Below are 18,971 nucleotides of genomic sequence, written 5' to 3'. Positions count from 1 at the left end.
TTTAGCCAAATCAGACGGACAACTGTCCCTTGCTGACCTTTTTAACTAAGCTCTGTCTCACACGTTACAGCTCGTTTTTTTTTTTTTTTTTTTTTTTTAATGTTCAAAATTTTGATGCACTACATGCATAAATGGTGGGTTTTGGAGCCCGCAGAAGACAGTTTCCCATGAAACCTAGACGTGCCAATACAAAATCCACAACTGTTGAGAAGGTGTTGGTAGGGATTGTTTAGAGTTTTGTCAAGATAAAAAAGTTGGGCTGTGAATTTGTTGCTAAGGTGATGGAAAAATATCCCCCAAAACGGAGTAAACAACATTATAAAAGCACTTCAAATCTGTCCATGACCATACTGTTGTATAAAATTTGAGGAAACGACATTGAATAATTAGTTGCACATATAGTTTGGAATCTGTCACCTGCAAGTTACAGGCTTCTAGCCCAACGAGGTAGCTCTGGAGTTTGAGCATCTATTGCAGTAGTTTATCCCATAGGCATCATTGCCAGTACCAAAGCTTGCCGATTAATGTACTTTCTCCACAAAGAAAGAGAAATGAGAGAGAAGGTAAAGAGGAAGGGTGGTAGGTTAGGGAGAGAGGACAAAAAAGCTTAAAAGTGTGGGGGAGGAGCTAAGAGCGAGAGAGAAAATGAGAAAATAAATAAATAAATAAATAACGAATATGCCTGCAAGTGTGTCTCTTGTCTTCATTAATTTTACTGTATGACAACTGCCCCATCTCTCATAAATGCTCATATCCTTTACTGTCTTACACCTGGGTAGAACATTTGTTTTAAATGTCTTTTTTAATGTTGAGGATTTTTATTAGTATGTAGTGGAAAGAAGGTATTGGAAAAACACACACACACACACACACACACACACACACAAAGACTCCACGTCCACTGCCACTCTGAGGCAACTAAATAGGCACCTTAAACAATAGTTGTGACACTGTCCATTTCTTGTAGTAGTGAAGCATTCCAGCCAAGTGACACCCCACGGGCCTTGAACTACTTCTGGGTAGCGACACCATGTTTGGTCTGTCAGATGAGATCTGCTGATCTTGTCCGCTGTTGCATTCAGCAAACTGCCAAACGGTTCATCATCAGAGGGAACCCCAGGAATTCAACCACTTCTAGAGCAGCAGATCTTCCTGAAACAGGACTTATGACACCCCACACTGTCCTGCTTGCTGCATTACATTATGACAGTTATGTTATGTCAGGCCCTGAACCAGCTTCCCTTTGCTAGGCGACGAAAAGGCTTCAGAGCCAGCCTAATGGCACAAAGCTCCAACAAGTTGTTACCATGCCTCTTTTCTGCTAGGTACCAAAAATACCTCTCCTTTGCCTCCCACAGACCAATGCCCAAACCCAGAGACAGTCTTTTGTCAGCACTGTGAGATCTGGGTGGGTTGGGAGGCCAGTCTGCCACAGTTAAGTTTGGTGCCCAATAGCTACCACTGGAGGCCTAGACTGCTTTCTCCAAAATACAAATGTTGTCTAACAGGGAGCTCCAGTATTAAGCCCTCTGGAAGCATAGGTTTCACTGCAGAGCCCGTATGTGGCACATGACCTGAGGGCTGGCAGGGTACATGAGGTCACAGTCTCCCAACGATCCACATCACAATCCAGGAGTGAGACTGACACATCAGGTGTAAAACCTAATGTGCCAGGCTCATCACTGTAATGGAAATTCTTTGTATGCCACTGTGTCCAAGTAAGCCTCTATAAAAGGAATGCTCTGCATAAGCTATAGGTGGGATTTCAGGTAGTTGATGGAAAATCCCAGGGTGATAATTGTCTCCTGGTGGTCTCTGAGTGACTGCAGCAAGACTGCATTCAGAAGCTGGTCAAGGTTTGGGAATCCATATACCCCCAACCTGCAAAAATGAGTTGCAAAAACTTTCAAAGTTTAAAAATAAACAGGTGGAACAATGGGGAAGGGTGGAGGTGTGGTGGATTGTGATGAGAAGCACATAACTATACCAACAATCCACAACATCCACTAGTCCGAAGTTCTAGCATGCTAGCCTGTCATGAACAATTAGATTCTGGCCCCTGTAGTTGAGCTGGCTGTTGCATGGACAACAAGTGCTTCCTCTGGTGATAGCACAGACAAAGGCCCTGTGACTAACCTCTGAATTTCCAGTACTGCTGATGGAATTGGCAGGCCGGACAGAGAAGCCTTAATGAGTGGGCCAAAGCACAATTGGGCTTAATGGGCTCCAGCGCAGCCATCTTTTCACCACAAAACCCAGATCAATCAAAATGGGATTTCATAATGGATGCCTGTACATCATCAGAAAATCATGTGACGTGCATACAGACATGATGTCCAATTAAAACACTGGTACTGCTGGCGCAAATCCATAGAAGCAGTTGTGTCCAGTCCAGCACTGAAAATATTTAGCTGCATCCCATCTGTCTGGAACTGTCCAACCAAAGGCATTCCCGAATTCATAAAGGGATGGCAGGTAAGATTCCAAGAAGGCAAAAACGTAGCACCCCAGAAGGCAGATAGCAATCAGTACCTATCAAATTCATCAATGCGCTTCAATTTTCTGTGCAGAGAAGGCATGGTGTTGAGTCCAATTCAGTCCTAGTGGAGGTATCAAAGCCACTGGCAGTGTATAGATCTAAGGCCAGCATGTGTAATGAAGGAGACTATTCAGAGCCACAGTCTCTCCTCGGTCAGGTAGAGTTCGGATGTAGTCGGTAGCTGCAAAGAGGGCTGCCTCGGTGCTGTGGTTGCTGCAGAATCCAGATTGGGAGAAGTTGAGTCAGAGGTTGCGTACCAGATGTGAGGAGAGTTGCTGGTTGATGGCATTTTCTAATACTTTGGAGCAGGAAGATTGGTCAGTAGTTGACTTGTTGATAACCATGCTCCACTTGAAATTACCCTCTCAGGCCTTGTTTAATCGTTGACGTCCCCATTTCTCCACACACCCAATAGATCAGACTTGTGTAAGACGCTTTTACGTCACCATTTGATTTAATTGGACTGTATTATCGACTAGTGTTGATATATCTTCAATGTACCTACCTTGTTAGGCTATTTGTTCTTAGCTATAATCATTTGGTGTCCCGAGGCTAGTTATTTAGATTTCTCTTTTCTATGTACTTTAAGGGTATGGGCTTAAGGCTTATTATTTATATAACAACTGCATACTTGATACTAACTAAAGCACTCTGCTATACAACAGGATATTTAGATAAATACTGAAGAGATGCCTGTAGAGCAAATTGACAGTTATATGAAGTTACTATTTTATGTGAATGAAGAAACTGAAAAATGAAAAGCAATTTCCTAGCACAGTCCAGCCTTTATTTAAAGTGAAGCAAAGATAATGAAGTAGTACTTACACACTGCTATCGGTCAGAGACATGGTGTCTGCATCACTAGACATGCTTTGTTGCTCACTGTCATTAGCACTGGTAGCCGGTGCCATAGCATAACCTGTGTTGACATAGTAAGGTGTGGCTGGCTCTTTCCAGGTTCCTGGACTGAAATGAAGGAAAAAGATTAGACATTCACCACTAAGGCTCTTTCCTATCATCTACTCATAGGTCAATGCCATGCATCCTCATTTCTCAAAAATGGATTGTTTTTGAAACTGTAAAATCAGAGAACTAAAACATGACAAGTCCTTAACTTGACAAAGCAGAGGCGTAATTAGGGCAAATTCAACATAATGTGATTCCCTGCTCCAGACATGCTACAACATCATACTGTATATAAAAACCACAAAGTGTATGTTTCTTGGCCACATTAATGTTACACCACCAGTCATTACCAAAACTCGCAGCAGCAGTCATATGCTGCTGTTTGTGGACCAGATAACCCAGCCACTGCCTCTCCCTAAATGGATTATTAGCTGGTAGCCGAGGGGGTGGGTGGCGGCGGGGAGGGGGGGCCTGGGTTTTCGGGGTGTGTGTGTTATTAGCTGATAGCCGAAGGGTGTGGGGGGGGGGCGCGAGTCGGTCTAATTCATGATTACACAGGATTTTTTTTTTTTTTAAACACTTTTCAGCATGTTTCTTTCATTTATTTCGCACAGACTGCTTTAATTCTAATGCTAGTTCCAAGCAGGCACAAAAGGAGAGCCAAATCTCCCTGTGCCAGGAGAAGCTGGCATCTAGTCTGCTTTCTCACTGCCTTCTCAGTTTACCTTTTCTTTTAACCTGCTGCTTGACATGGCTATTCCCGCCCTCCAGCCTGTTGGTAGCCCAATCCTGGGCATGTGGCTACTATGGGATGCACACCCATGGAAAACTGGTACTGAAACCGGTTTTCCCTACCTTGGCCCTGGCTCTACTCTGTCTAGGGTAAACAAAAGGCTTCATGGATGGGAATGTTGTCACGCAGCCATTCAGAGGTGGCTTCACCCTTTGATGCCCGGCTTTTGGGCTAAGACCCTTTGCATCCAATCCTGTGTGGCAACATCCTTTGTTCCCAGCCTATGAGTCATTCACACATCTCCCAGGGTAAGCAGAAACCTGTCTCAGTCCTTGTGCCTCTGTAAAGTCACTGGACTATCTGGGTCAAAGAGTTGCAACTTTTGCAAAAGTAGCCAGCATTAAATGGGACATAAATGTCGACTGCCCCACTGAGTCGCATTTGATTAAAATATTGACAGTCTAGGCTAGGTCATGGGTACTCACAAACATTTTCCCAGGGGCCAAAAAGTATGGTTTGTGATGTAACTGAGGGCCGCATTAATGTTAGTGGGGTGTTGGTCAGGCAGGGTAGGGATTGACGATAAGATGGATGTAGGGAAACTGAAGCATATACATCTGGTGACTCAACTGCACCACATGTCCCTAGAAAACCTGATATTACTGGCTTCCATACTTTACCAAATAGCATGATCTTAGACAATTGGGTTATTTCACTTTCCCTCCTTTTTATTTATCAAATATATGAAAGCCTTGAAGTGCATAACTTCAGGGTGTGCGCTGTACAAACCCTTCTTCTGTGTCCAATTTAAAAAATGTTATTCATGTATAAAAGGAACTGAGGCCACCCAAAGAGTGCCCATAACAACCAACTTGCCTTTTTAGTTCACTAATGGCATAGTTGTCTGAGTGGGGGAAGAATATATGTTTCAGAAATACGTGTCTGAAAACTATCACTTTTAAAATAATATATTTCAATGCACTGATATGATCAACTGTACTCAGGTGAACAGGTTCTGCATGTTAAGAGATGTTATCAGATGTTTACACTTTTGCTGCAAGATGCCTTTAAAAATGAAGGTGGTTATAATGTTACTTGTCCAGGACTCCCTAGTTACTTCCTTTATTTAACACTAGATAATCTTTAAGTTAATGCTTGCCTATTTCTTTATTGTCTTTTTGTGTGATGAATCATGAGAAACAGCAGTCCAGTGCTGCTGTTGACCAGTAAATGGTAAAGAGGGCCATACTTTGATTATCAATTCTCTAGGGCTTTCCTGTGTAGACATATCAAAACTATATGTCTAGCTCAACAATATACAACTCCTTGCTATAGGGCTTCATAGGCATACCTTAATGGAGACATATATGTATAGCTAAGGGACTAGTGGACTTTGGCATTAGTGGTAATGGCAATGTTGAGTGTGCAGTGCATGCACAGACTCTTCAGCCTGCAATGGTAGCTGAAAATTGTGTTTTCTCGTTGTCCCACAAAGTGGTGCAACCAGTACTGCAGTTATTGTGTGGACAGCCAACCCTTACCAGACCTCTGTACTTGGGGTACCATATACTAGTGACTTATAATTAAGTCGGCGCATCCCAATTGGGGGTACCCAATTAAACATTCCATTTTGAAAAAGCAAAACACTGTCACTGAGATCTGGACAGCAGGTAAGTGGAAACCAGCAGCTAATATTCCAAAATGGGGGCAAAAAGTTGGGGAGAACCTGCAAGAAGCCTGTTTTCCTACAAGCAGTCAGACAAACAAGCTGACAGAAGCAGGTATTGTTAAGTATAAAGTGTCCTAGTGCAATAATAAGCCACAAATAAATTCACCACCTGTTACATGAGTCAGTCTTAGATTCCACAGCATCTTCATATCCAAAGGTTTTAGGTTTGCATCTGGAATCTAAACAGAAGGTCAGCAGTAAAACTATAACTTATTCAGAAGCTTAAACTACTTTGACTGATACAAAATTGCAATGACCAACAAAACCAATCAGGATTGAACTAGAACACAGAATTACCAGCCAACTGAATTTCTTAATTATCTGTAAACCTTGATGCCATTTAAGTAAACTTACGAAAACCATAATCTATACATACATAATAGGTACCACCTCACGGTGATAGAAGAGTGTAAAAAAACAATAACCACTTACAGGAATTCTTTCCCATCACTGTATCGTCTGGAGGCTGCCGCACGCTGGGGAGTGGTCTCAAGGAGCAGCTTCTGAGTAAGCCTGTTGGCAGGGGCAGTATCTACTTCAGATTCTTCATATAAACCCTGATCATAATTCCACTCTTCATCTTCGTTGAGAGTTGGTAGATACCCAGGGGCACCCTTCCCATTCCCTGATCCAGAGCTCTGATCGCTGTAAACTTTAGGGCTTTCACCACCTGTCCTTGTATATTCCAGATAAATATCAGACTTTAAAAAAACAGGATAGGTGTTTTCTTCCATCATCAACTGGATTTCAGTCTGTGCCTGGTCAAACATAGCTGCATCAATTTGCTGGTGCATAACACAATCCTTAATAAAACTCTTTGTGGCTGGTTTGATTTGCCGTGACACAATGCCGTTATTGTCAAGAATGTACTTCTTGAAGATGGCTTTTGAAAGCTTTAGCCGTTTATCTTCACTGGACCCAGCAGGTCCCTGTTTCCTGAAACCACTACAGGCAAACCAAAAGTCAAGTAGATCTGCACATTCTTCCTGCTTGAGGAAGGTCCTGAACAGATTAGTTCCATCCTGGTCATCTAACAATGAGTGAAGTGATTCAGCCCATTTCAAGTATGGTGGTGTTGGGGAGGCACTTCCCTCTGGCTCATACCCAAGATCCAAGTCTGACCTCCGAGGTGTGGCTGTTGACGTCTCACTCTTCAGGCCCTCACCTTTTCCAGAATAGTAATTGTTATTTAGAGGTCTTGGGTCACTCAGAATAAGCTTCCCTTCTTCCCCAGGAACTGGTGGCCTTGGCGCATCTTCGGTGAAGCCTCCTCCAAGGTCCAAGGGGAAACTGGTCCCCTGTAGACTCATTTTTACTGTGTTTGCTCGATTGGTGAAAATTGTGGAATAATTTTAACATTAGTAGACCAAAATTCAGCACTTGTACACAATCCGATTTTTCCTGTAAAGGCAAGACAGAAAAGTTATCAAAATGCTCATCAACTTACGAGAAGTCCCTTCAGTGAATATAAACATGGACTAAACATTTTAGTACCAAAAGATGTAGCTTGACGCACCAATTATAGCTGTATGACAAGTACTGATTTAAGAGTGCTTACTGCATACGTTATCACAGGGCCCCTTAGACTGGACAGTTTTTTACTCTGGTTTTCACTGTCCATTAACCTTTCTTTCAGCAAAAGGTGTCCAGGCCCCATTAGCATGTTCGTGTTCTTCCCATTCTGAGAATTTTAAATGTACCCAAAATATGGGATTTCTCCTGGAAGGACCAAAGACAATAGCCTATAGATGGCAATTCAACCCCCCTTCCCCAACCCCAACCCCCAGGGTGAGAAAAATTGGGAAAAGGTGCTATGTGAGACAGTGTGGATTTTTTTGTAAAATCAGTATAAACAAGATGTATGTTGTGCTAAGAACTTCCTGTTGCCAGCTTTCAGAAACAGGTACGGTTGATAAAATATATTTTCGCCAACCACATCTTCTGTAGTTTAAGTGGTTGCCAATATTGTTGGGGTTTCAACCAATGTACAATTAATGGTGGCAAGAGGTGTGAGACTCAAGGTGAAACCCAGAAAGCTATATATCGCTGTAAACTCAAAGATTTGAATACTGCAAGGGGCATATTGTGTAGCTCACTCAAGGTTTACCCATAGTTAATTACTGAAATAAAAAAAAAATCTGTTAAAGTAAAGAGGGGAAAAAAAAAAAAAAAACACAGAAGAGACAAGGTTTTCATTTGCAGGTTTTGATACTGAAGGCTCATCTATAAAAGGTAATAATAAAATTGTTACATATGGCAGACTCTTATAATTGACATACATAGTGTTTGTCTGTTTTCTCAAAAAAATTGCGATACCAAGTGTCACCAACCAAGCCCTCCCTAACAATGATTATTCATTCTATATTGACCATACATACACTTATTAAAGAAAATCTAAGGAATACAAATAGGCATAAAGGAAAGATATGCACTTTTGAAACATGACCAATGATCCAAGTTTAGGGCAAGGTTTATTTGTACTACTCTGATTTTTGATTTGGAGAGTGTTTTCAAAGGGTGTTGTCCGTTCACACTTATTTACAATTGAATGTCAAAAATAGTGATTTTTTAAAAACTTTGTTTTATCGGTTTCAGCAAAGAATTACAACGAAAGCCAGTAGTGCATGGCCGAAAGCATGAGAATACCATAGTCATGTAATATGGCAGTTCAGTAGGACATACATCATACATGGCAGCACCGAAGTAGCCGAGAAATGGTCAAGAAAGGGACAGTATCACAGATACAAGTCATCAAGCAAGGTATATAGTAATTAATGCATTGATAGCTCACTTGGCTGTCTCATCGTTTATACATAGGCATAGCATGACCAAACGTCACACATCATCCAAACCATGCTCAGGGCTAGATTCAGCCTCACCTTGAAAATTGAGGAGGAGCCCCCCCACATCATGATCACGTCGATAGCACCCTTAGCTGTACGGACAAGGTGCAGGTGCAGCTCATCTGCCACAGCTCATTCTAGCAAAACCCACAACCACAAAGACTTCAGTGGCACCCTTGTACCCAGCCAACTAATGACTATTCGCCTTTTGGCCAATAGCAGTGCGAGATGGGCAAGATTGTAGAGAATCCTCCACCCCCTTGGTCTTGTCACCACTACCAGAAGGCATGCCACTGCAATCAGAGGGATCACTAGGTCTGCCACCTTAACAATTGCAGGCACCTCTTTCCTCCAGAATCCCTGAATTCTAGCAAAGACCCAAGCCAGGTGCAAAAAGGTTACACCCTGTACCCCAACACAACCTCCCCTCCCCCCTTCAGCTCTCCTCCTTGGAAGGGCCCATCCTGTTCAGCTACCTGGGGGTGATATAGGTGCAGTGCAAAAAGCTGAAGTGTAGTAACTTAAAACTGTGGTTACACAACACCCTCCTCACCAACTTGGATGCATGTGGCCAATCTGCATCTGCAATGGGCTCATCGAGTTCTCCCTCCCGGGCCCCATGCACCACACAACAGATGGTAGTCTCCTTCACCCCTCCTGCCCCCCCCAGATCGCTTTATAGAATAAGATAATCATGTGCCTCCCCTCCCCTATTGGAGGAGACTAGCAAGCATTCGAGAGGGCTGCGGCTCAGCCAGGAACCCAGCCACACATCCAGTACAGTGCTTTCCAATTTAGCATAATGCAGGAAATGCACCAGTCCCACTGCAAAGGTCTCCTGGGCATCCGGAAAGGTGAAGAAGACCTCCACTGGATAAAGTTCCCCTGCCACATCGCAACCTCCCACCCCCCACTGTTCCATGGACATATCCCCATTGATCGCCCGGAACTGCGCCAGATCCCAGAGACTAAGCTGCATGTCAAAGGGGGCCTTGCACAGCACCCTCCCAACCACTGCCTCCCAGATCGCTACAGTCTGCTTTACCAAGTTTGAGACTGGGTGTTCCAGATGTATAAACAGGACCACATATTAGTGGAAGCACCTATCATACCAAGCAGGAACAGCTCCCTGTGGTGCTAAGTGCAGTCAATGTAATTTCAATATGATCTTCACATGATTGTAGTTATGCTTTGATTTGGTCACATGTGATTAAGCCCCTCTACATGTGGAGTTGGGGTGCCATCTTTTCGGACCCCCAAATGAACACAGACCGTTACGGTTCAAAAGGAGTCCATAGAAAAGCCAGAATGGAAACTGCCAGTCTACATTTTGAATATGGTATTCCACATGGGGTTTTGAGAGTATTTTTTTTTTTGTCGAACTGAGTTTTAACAAGGCATTTGCCAGTACAGTGAGAGCTGATCAATTAATGGAGACCTTAATAGTCATTAAGAATACTAGTATAAAACACAGTGACATCAAAATAGTAGTCCCTCACAAATGAGCAAGATGTTTAAATAGAATGCCACTGTCAAAATCTGCAGCTGAACCTTCTAGATTTATTGCCCAACCTCAAACCCCTAACCCAAAATGAAGTGATGCGAGTGGGTCAGCTGAAGCATTTGAAAAAGTGGGAAGGACAACAGCCTCCAAAATGGGGAGGACAAAGGAGGACAGGCCAATTCACCCAGAGGTTATAGAAGTCCCCTTCGGTCATCAGATCTGAAAAGATGACGGGCTCTAGCAGGAGTGGGGCAAGCAAATAGAAGGAGGTCAGTCGAAAGAAACCTCACCAGGGGACCCCAAATATGTTAAAAAAAATTAAAGTGACCTAATCCTAAAATTACGAATCCTCCTTTTGCTGGGACCCAGTTAAGTAATTTTCCACCCCTCACAGACGTGTTAACTTTCTTCTCTCCAACATTAATCGGGCTCCCCCTTTGACCCTGCTCCCCCTTCTATTCCTTTGAAGGCTGCAGACATTATGGTCTCACCTCTGACAGAAATACTTAGTAGCTCCCTGTCTTCAGGCATTCTTCCTAAGTCGCTCAAACATGCTATAATAAAACCCCTTCTGAAAAAGCCAAAGCTTGATCCTTCTGCTTTGGACAACTACAGACCTATTGCTCTTCTTCCTATTTTGGCTAAGATTCTGGAGAAACATGTAAATTTGCAACTGACCAGTTATCTTGAGAGTCATGAGCTCCTACATCCTACTCAAATGGGTTTTAGAGCTCAACAGAACACGGAGTCGGCGCTCCTTACGGTGACTGAATCGACTCGTCAACTTTTAGATCAAGGTCATGTTGCTATTATCCTTCTTGATCTCAGTGCAGCCTTCGATACCGTTGATCACACCCTCCTTTGTGATAGACTCTCCAAGACACGGCTAGGACTCATGGCCCTTTCTTGGATTTCCTCTTTCCTTACAGGAAGATCTTTCCAAGTTTTGGATCGTTCTTTGTTTGTCTGACGTTGTGTCTCTGACTTGCAGAGTTCCTCAGGGATCTTCCCTGAGCCCAACTCTTTTCAATATTTATCATCTTTGGCCAAAGTAGTCACTCCCTGTAATCGTTCAATGGTCACCTATGCCGATGACACCCAATTAGTGGTATTCCTTTCTAGTATTGGGAATTCCTCTTCCGCTAATTTGGCTTGTTGTATGAAGGACATCAGTGATTGGATGACCCAATCTAAACTTAAATTTAACGATGGCAAATCGGAAGTACTGATTGTAGGCAACGGTTCTCCTGCCTCCCCTTTGGCACTGCATTCGGAGGCTTTTAATAGCTTGCCTCCCCCAAAGGCACAGGTAGAAAGCCTAGGTTTCCTGTTTGACGATGGAGCTGCAAGTTAAAAGAATCTCCTCAGTCTGTTTTGGTTTTATCAGAGCTCTTAGGAAGCCCGCTTATCGCCAAAGACTGAACAGTCCAGGCAGAAGTGCAGGCTAGTAAGCTGAATTTAAAATGTATTGGAGTGAAGGGCAAGAGGAATACTGTCCACCCAGTGGTCCACTTCATTACATCCCATACCTTAAGGGTCGTCTTAGTTGGGGTACTGAGGTAGACATTGAGAGATCTATCCGGTTTTGGCTTCTACGGGACATCCCAAATACATCTTCCCACTAGTGCTCTATCCGTATGTAACCAATGTTTGTCAATGACCACTCTGCACTAACCCTCATCTGTGCTGGTTTGCAGTATAGTAAAAATAAATAAAATAAAAAATTCAGGCAGAGCTAAGCCACCAGAACCTCTAGGCAATCTGAATTTATAGGAAAGACAAGCTCTTCGATTTTGCCAACTAAAGCAAGTTACCAGGAAGTGAAGGGCAGGAAAGCAGTCTTGCTCGAGTTCAATGTGAATGCCTTGAAAAGAACACAAAAGCCTTGGCAAAACAGTCATCTTTATCACATTAATGCAACCGAGTCATGACAAATACAAGGGAGACCAACATTTAAGGTCTTCTTTGAGTTGCCGCAGTAACAGTGGATAGTTTGCTCAATAGTGATCAGCCATCATTGAAGTGATCTTGATTCCCAAATAAGTGACCTTTTTTAGCCCAATGGATAGGAGTGAACCTAACAATTACCTCTATCTTGCCTGTGGAGAGGAGAGTATTGGATAGTCTGCAAATCCTCTCTGTAGGGCTGCCTGTATATGGGGGCCTGGGCATAAGACCTGAGCAAAACATCTTCAGAACATGCCTAGCTCACTATGTCAAAAATCACAAATCAGTACCTCTCAGATCCAATGAAACCTTAAAATGTTGTATGTGCATGCACTAAGAGTTGGATGCAAACGTGTTCTGTCATCAGCCCCTTCCATGCTGATAAGTATTGTTTCTTACACTGTCAGAGATAAATGGCTATTACCTAGAATTTATACCTTCTGCATTAACTAGGACAATACAGAACATGATTTTCTACAGAGATTGTATAACATTTGGTGCAAGAAAAAAATCTGACAGGATTACAAACGCTAAAAGAAAGTTAAAACATTCCAAAGAGAGACTTTAAGAATTTAGTCTAAGCATGCATAAGTCCTTTAAGTACAATCTGGATATAAGAATGACATTTTTACAAAACACAAACTGACATAGGTAAACAAATTATACAAGAAATTGTAATCGATATGTGCCACAGGTTTATTAAAGAATGTATTTCAAAAGAGTTTTAAAAAAAATAATAATAAAAGATAAAATGTACTTAAACTTACTTTACCTCCCACCTATATTTACCGAAATAAAATCAATAACATAGGTGAACTATCCAACATGTAGTAGGATTTCCAAATATTTAGTTAACACTTTTTGCAAAGCTCTGGTCTGCAGTGTCAGAAGACATTGTGAAGCCTGTTTGCAAGGAAGGTTAACTGATATTGAAAAGTTATTTTTGACGATTTGTCATCATATTAATTAGTTTAGTGACCATGAATAAACATATTTCACTTAAACAAAATTATACCTATAGTTTCAAATAAAAACTGGGGGGGGGGGAACAAAAAACACTGAAAGTCCCCTGTTATAGCTAGCTAAGCAGTCCATAATTCACACAGCAATGCAAACCATAGTTTACCAAATCAAATGTAATGCACATGACCCCACCCTTAATGATCTAGATGCAATTACAAATGGCAAATAATGTTAAGGGTGAAATTACAGATCACAGTAGCAATAGCACTCACTGACACCTCTACGAGTATAACATTTATATATTTAAACATATTATTTAACAATGTTCTGCATTTAGATGTTTTTACTTATGGATATCCATGTTATGACATCATATGGAAGACAGTGAGCGTTAAGGTATGCATGGCTGTTGTCCAAGATGTGCGTGAGCATAAATGTGATAGTGAGCAACTGTTATTCTATGTTGCTTCTTTGCTGTGAATTCATGAGCCACGCAGCTGTTCAAAACCTAGCTCTGCATGAAGGCTAGAGGGGTGGGTAAAACAAAATCAGAAAATTGTTTGTTAGCTTTTCCTTGGTTTTCAAAATCTGAAGGGACATGTAGAAAAAGATAAACACAAAATGTTAAAACATACTTGTCCACACAGCATACTCTAAGATTCCCTTTTGTGACCGTTTAAGGCTTTTCTTACAAAAATACCACTTTCTGCACATATGCACGACTCAGCTATTACAATATATGTCAAAGTAGTTCAAACAGTATACAAAGATTGTACTAGCTGGGTCTGGCAGAGGATAGTTGGAAGCAGACTGCTTCGTATTGCTCAGACATAAACACACATCCACGACAGTTTGATTGCTGTCTCTCATTAACAAACAAGTGTACCCAATTTGTGCGTTCGCACATGTATGACAGAGCTATCAGTAACTGGCAATGTAATCATTTATTCTGATTTGGATTACTCTTCAATTAATCCTCATTTACAAATAGTTGCTGGTTTTGATTTGAACCGGCTGGTGTCCCCGATTCCAATGCAACTATAAACTGACTAATCTTCGCAGCATTTTCTGTTTCTCACTTTTAATCTTTTCAACTTCAATCCACCTAAAAAAATTTTTTTTTTTAAAAACTTTCAATCAATGCTGTCAGCTATTTGAAGTGTCTTGCTACCGAGTAGTTTCTCTTCTTATTTGTTACTACATAACAGACTGCCAGCACATATTAACTAAATGCCATTTCCGAACAGTCTACAAATTTACGTTTACGAGTTCTCTGTTCCAATTATTCTTTTCATTCCATTTTTAAAATAAATTCTCCTGTGTGAAAATGTAGTCCATTTTAGGGACTATTATTGCTAAAGACTACTCTGATTTGTCCACCAGAGCTGTGTACGAATTTGTCCCTCAAACTTATCTCTTCTTAATACTGTTGGGGAATCTCGTACTATTTTAGTGACAGCAGGATCATTTTTTTTGTTTTGTTTTAAGATTCTCCAATTGTGTCACATAATCTACTTGATTAGTGGACCTTCTTTTAAATAAATTGTGATGTAACTTCCTCTACTGCAGCTTTCCCAGTAAAACGTGTATTGGTGCTAGATGCCCTGCTCTATCGCTGCTGCTCTCCTCCCAACCACCTACTCGCTCACTCAGACTACGGGCTGGAGTCCTCTCAGTCCAAGTGGGGCTTTGTGATGAGCATGGGGCTTTTTCAGGGAGATGCAGAACCAGCTCTCCATTTTCCCCTGGAGCAGGGCAGGGTGCGCCCAGGATCCCAGAGTGGTGCCCTCATTGTGGTCCAAGCGGAGGGCTTGCTCCACAGCAGTGATCGTCCGGGCCACCTTGCTTTGCTTTTCATGCCTGCCAGTTTTTCGGCTCCATCGAGCCAGAGGCATTTTAGAGGGCTAGGGGAGGTTTCAGCGGAATCTAGCTGTGAGACAAGGAGATGCAGATGTGCAAAAGGTAAGGCACCGCATGGTTGAGCATCATCATAATTTGGTAATTTCCTGCCACACAATTCCAGTGACTACTCATAACTAAAGCACTTCCATTTACCTTCTTCCTCCATCTGCAGCCAAAAATGTAAAAGTTGCCATTTAGCATCCTAATTTAATTCTCCCATGCTAATTCCAATAGAATACCACTTTCACCACATCACCATCAGAGTTGCTGGCTGACTTACAATTCCCAAAACAAGACCGCCACAGAGGAGTAACAAGAGAAATAAACTAGAAGGGTCACCCAAACATATCAAGTGTGTTCAAACAGTCATAGTGTAATAAGGATGTTACGGTGACCTGAATCATGGTCATAACTGCACTAAGGAGAGAGTAATAAAACACAAACAATGATCACATAAACCCAATAAAAACCTTTATCAGAAATAAAACGTTTGGCATTAGAATGTAGTGCTCACAACAGCCCATAGAAGGCACCACAATCAAAATAGCATTTGTAAGAAACGATCATGTTGCCATATAGTTAGCCCTTAGAGGGCAAAACCATATGAAAAGAAAATGACTGAAAGTATTGGAGTGTAACCATATATTTAGCTCCTAGAGGGTGTAGTGCATTTTACATTTTCAGGTCTAGCAGGCCTACTGCAGAGACATTACTAACAAGACCCTTAACACAAATTACTCTCAGCTATAAAACAAAAGTTCCAGCCATGAGAGAGTTTGAAAAGATAGTGAATAGAGGGAGGGGTTATTATTTTAGGGGCTCCACTAACGGTGTGGTGACCCAGAGACATCTAGACAGAAAGAGCAGGTTGTGGTGAACATTTTGAAGGTAGTCCCACTGTCCTAGAACCACCACAGGCTGAGTTGGCATTGTAAATTAATAAGTGGACTTTTCTTGCCACATAAATTGGTCAACCCGGCCTCATAATTTCATCATTTCCTTCCATATAATTCCAGTGGCCCGCATATTAACTGAAGCACTTCCATTTACCTTCTTCCTCTAGCTAGAGGAAAAAATGAAAATATTGCCATTTAGCATCCTAATTTAAATCTGCCATGCTAATTGCAAAAGATTTCCACTTTCACCATCCCACCATCACTGAATAGAAAGTGAACACTTTAAAGCTATAGTAGTGTCGCACTATCTGTCTGAACCAGATTCCCTTTGATGGACTTAAGAAAAGCCTTCTAAGACCGGCAGATTGACATGGTTCCTTTGCCCTGCCTATCAGATGGCAGTCAATAAACATGTTTGAATCCAGTTTCATAGTTTTTGCCATACCGAATAGTTAAAGGCCATCTCATACACTTTCCAAAATACCCAGTATGTTCTAAGGATTTTTGTCACACTAGTACAGTTTGGAGACTAACAGTTGCAGTGCTGTACCGCATAGTTAAATACAATTTAAATACAAAATGACAAAGCCAATGCCTTCAGTAGGAAGGAAGTATTAGCTCTGCATTTGCTCATTAACACTTGAGTTAAACCTGGCAACCTAGGTCTCTCGACAAGCCTTAAGGTGTTCACTTAGTGTGGCATTTTTAGAAATAGAGCAGTTAATGTAAAGTTGTGACCATATAAGTGAAGGAAATGTACTCACACGAATTATAAGAAGACAGTGTATATATATTTGGAGCACGTTGTCTAAATGTTCGGCATATGGTGTTCACATTTATACAGCTGGTCTTGCATTTTGACAGGGGCGCACTTCGATTTCCCTCCAACAAGTCACCTATTTGACATCTAAGATTATTACACATTCTGTCAAGCAACATTAGCTGCAGCTGTTTCTGTGTATTCTGAATCATTTAACTCTTGTTGCCATATTTTCTGCTGCTTGTCAGGCAAGATGCTTTCTTTTTCCTGCCTCCATGCATGCTCATATAAACACATCTTAACAAAAAGGCATGTGGTATTGTATGGTTGTTGGTGTTGTGGTGTTTTTAGCAATGGGCACAAGGTCTGAGAATAGTTTGCATGCTGGCATCCACATCAAGAAGGTCTTTTTTTGTCTATGCTGTAATAACGCAAGATAAACTAAAGCAGCCTCCTCTCCCTCCCTCACAGACACTCCCACAAAACACAAGTGCACAAAGAAACCCTATAAACACCCATCCAAACACAAATCATATAAAACATACACATATAAACTTGCGAACCCACGCACGCACACACAGACCCTCTAAATCTTATTTATGGCATCAGTTCTAGAAGTGATTTCATTTGGTGAGACAGTTATCAGTGATTCCAAAACCAGTTTGTGTTTTGTCTCAAATGTGTTGGTATTGTACTCTCAGTGGGAACTGAAGACATTAACCATAAAACCCGATGAGAGGTCATGCTATTTTTCATGAAACCAGGTTTTGTGGCCTGAGGTGGTGTCCCTAACATAGGAGTGTGTCAACTTGAGCAGATTTTATAGTATGTATATGGGAAGCTGAGGCACTCTGCCCCATTCTGTGTCGTTACTACGTGTGGAATTAATTAACCAATTTAGCTCTGCCAACCACACCAACATGTGGCAAAGTCAGATGGATTGGAGGCGCATCAGGAGGCGGTGCGCAGGGAACAGCCATCTATGCTACCACAAGAAACCGCTGGGGCACCACACGTGGTACACGAAAAAATGGCAAATACAGCATTTTGCATTGATGAGTGCCACTGGGTACCTCAGAGTATGCTAACTAGCTCTGCACTGTGCTGTGCACACTGTGGCATCCCACTGAACAGCTTCACAGGCCAATGAAAGATTTCCTTAAAGTCACTCTTCTGTTTTTTGTGAGTATGTGATGCAGCCACCATACTGCAGGTGAAAACTGCTTTAGAAGACTGACGGCGCACAGCGTTTGGCTTTTTTTTTTTTTTTACAATAATCTGTCTCCGCACATTAGGTTTTATTGGTGCTTGTTTTTATTGCATGCCTTTGAAATGCCTGTTTCATGGCGTCATCAAGGCAAAATTATTTGTAACTGAAATTCAAGCATCCCCTTGAAAGTTTGTATTCCTTTACAAACACTCAGTTTTTAGCAAGAATGTTTGTGGTAGATGCTGAAATTCCAAAGTTTATTTCCAACCTCCGCCTACTGTTCCCGTATTTCACACAGATAATCTTGGCGGTTATAGGTTGTGCACGGGCCTGGCCTCTACTCATGTTGTTAAATCTATCAGCTGTTAAGTAGAATGCCTTGAGAGAACGTGCAATTAAAAGAAATGTAAGCTGAGGTGTTCTATTCAGAGAAAGTAGAGTCCCACGGGGCTAATTGAAAGTATTCCTTTGAACGAATGCTTTGTAAGCAACATGGAATACATGTATTTCATTGGAAACTTTGTTTTTTCTGTCCCTGTACTCAAAACTGTCACTGCTGTGCTAGTACTGTAATCCCCTTAAAAAGTAAAAAGAAGGGGGCGCGAAAATGTGTTTTGATTGTGGCCCACACAACATTGCTTCTCTTACTAGCATACATAGAGGCAGTTGCTGCAATTTAAAATTGACTTTTAAAGAAGGAGCGAACGTCTCTGCTTTGCTCATGCTGATCTTGTCTCCAGTTGAACGCACAAGTGAACTATAAAAGGTCTGGCGTTTTCTTAGAGTGCGGGAATTCTTAAAGTGGTAACATTGAGCAACAAGCAATCCTCCACCCTCGCTGTCAGCACCAGTAACCACTGGCAGCAACACTCAGTAAAGAAAATCCAAGCCAAGGAAGGGCGGGAGCCCACAAAGACCAAATGTGACCAACATAACAGTCTGATTTATAGGCTTGTTTACAGCTAACCTAAACTCAAGAGCAATAAAGCTCTGCGAATGAAAAGGGAAGATTCCCTTGACATGAGCAGGAAATTAAGTA

General features: G+C 41.8%; 1 protein-coding gene across 4 annotated transcripts in view; it reads right to left on the bottom strand.

The window, feature by feature from the left end:
* AXIN1 (axin 1) overlaps positions 1–18,971 on the bottom strand; it is a 345,962-nt gene that overhangs the window by 294,745 nt on the left and 32,246 nt on the right. For all 4 annotated transcript variants that reach the window (XM_069210655.1, XM_069210657.1, XM_069210656.1 and 1 more), the window contains 2 exons: positions 6,340–7,308; positions 3,365–3,505 (listed from right to left, as the gene is read on the bottom strand). In XM_069210655.1, coding sequence (XP_069066756.1) covers positions 3,365–3,505; positions 6,340–7,217 — 1,019 coding nt within the window. In that variant the 5' untranslated portion in view covers positions 7,218–7,308. The remainder of the gene's footprint in view (positions 1–3,364; positions 3,506–6,339; positions 7,309–18,971) is intronic.

The sequence above is a fragment of the Pleurodeles waltl genome, chromosome 10 (genome assembly GCF_031143425.1).
Source record: "Pleurodeles waltl isolate 20211129_DDA chromosome 10, aPleWal1.hap1.20221129, whole genome shotgun sequence".
Classification (NCBI taxonomy): Eukaryota; Metazoa; Chordata; class Amphibia; order Caudata; family Salamandridae; genus Pleurodeles; species Pleurodeles waltl.
The sequence above is the reverse complement of the archived record's forward strand: the minus strand, read 5'-3'. Positions and strand labels throughout refer to the sequence as shown.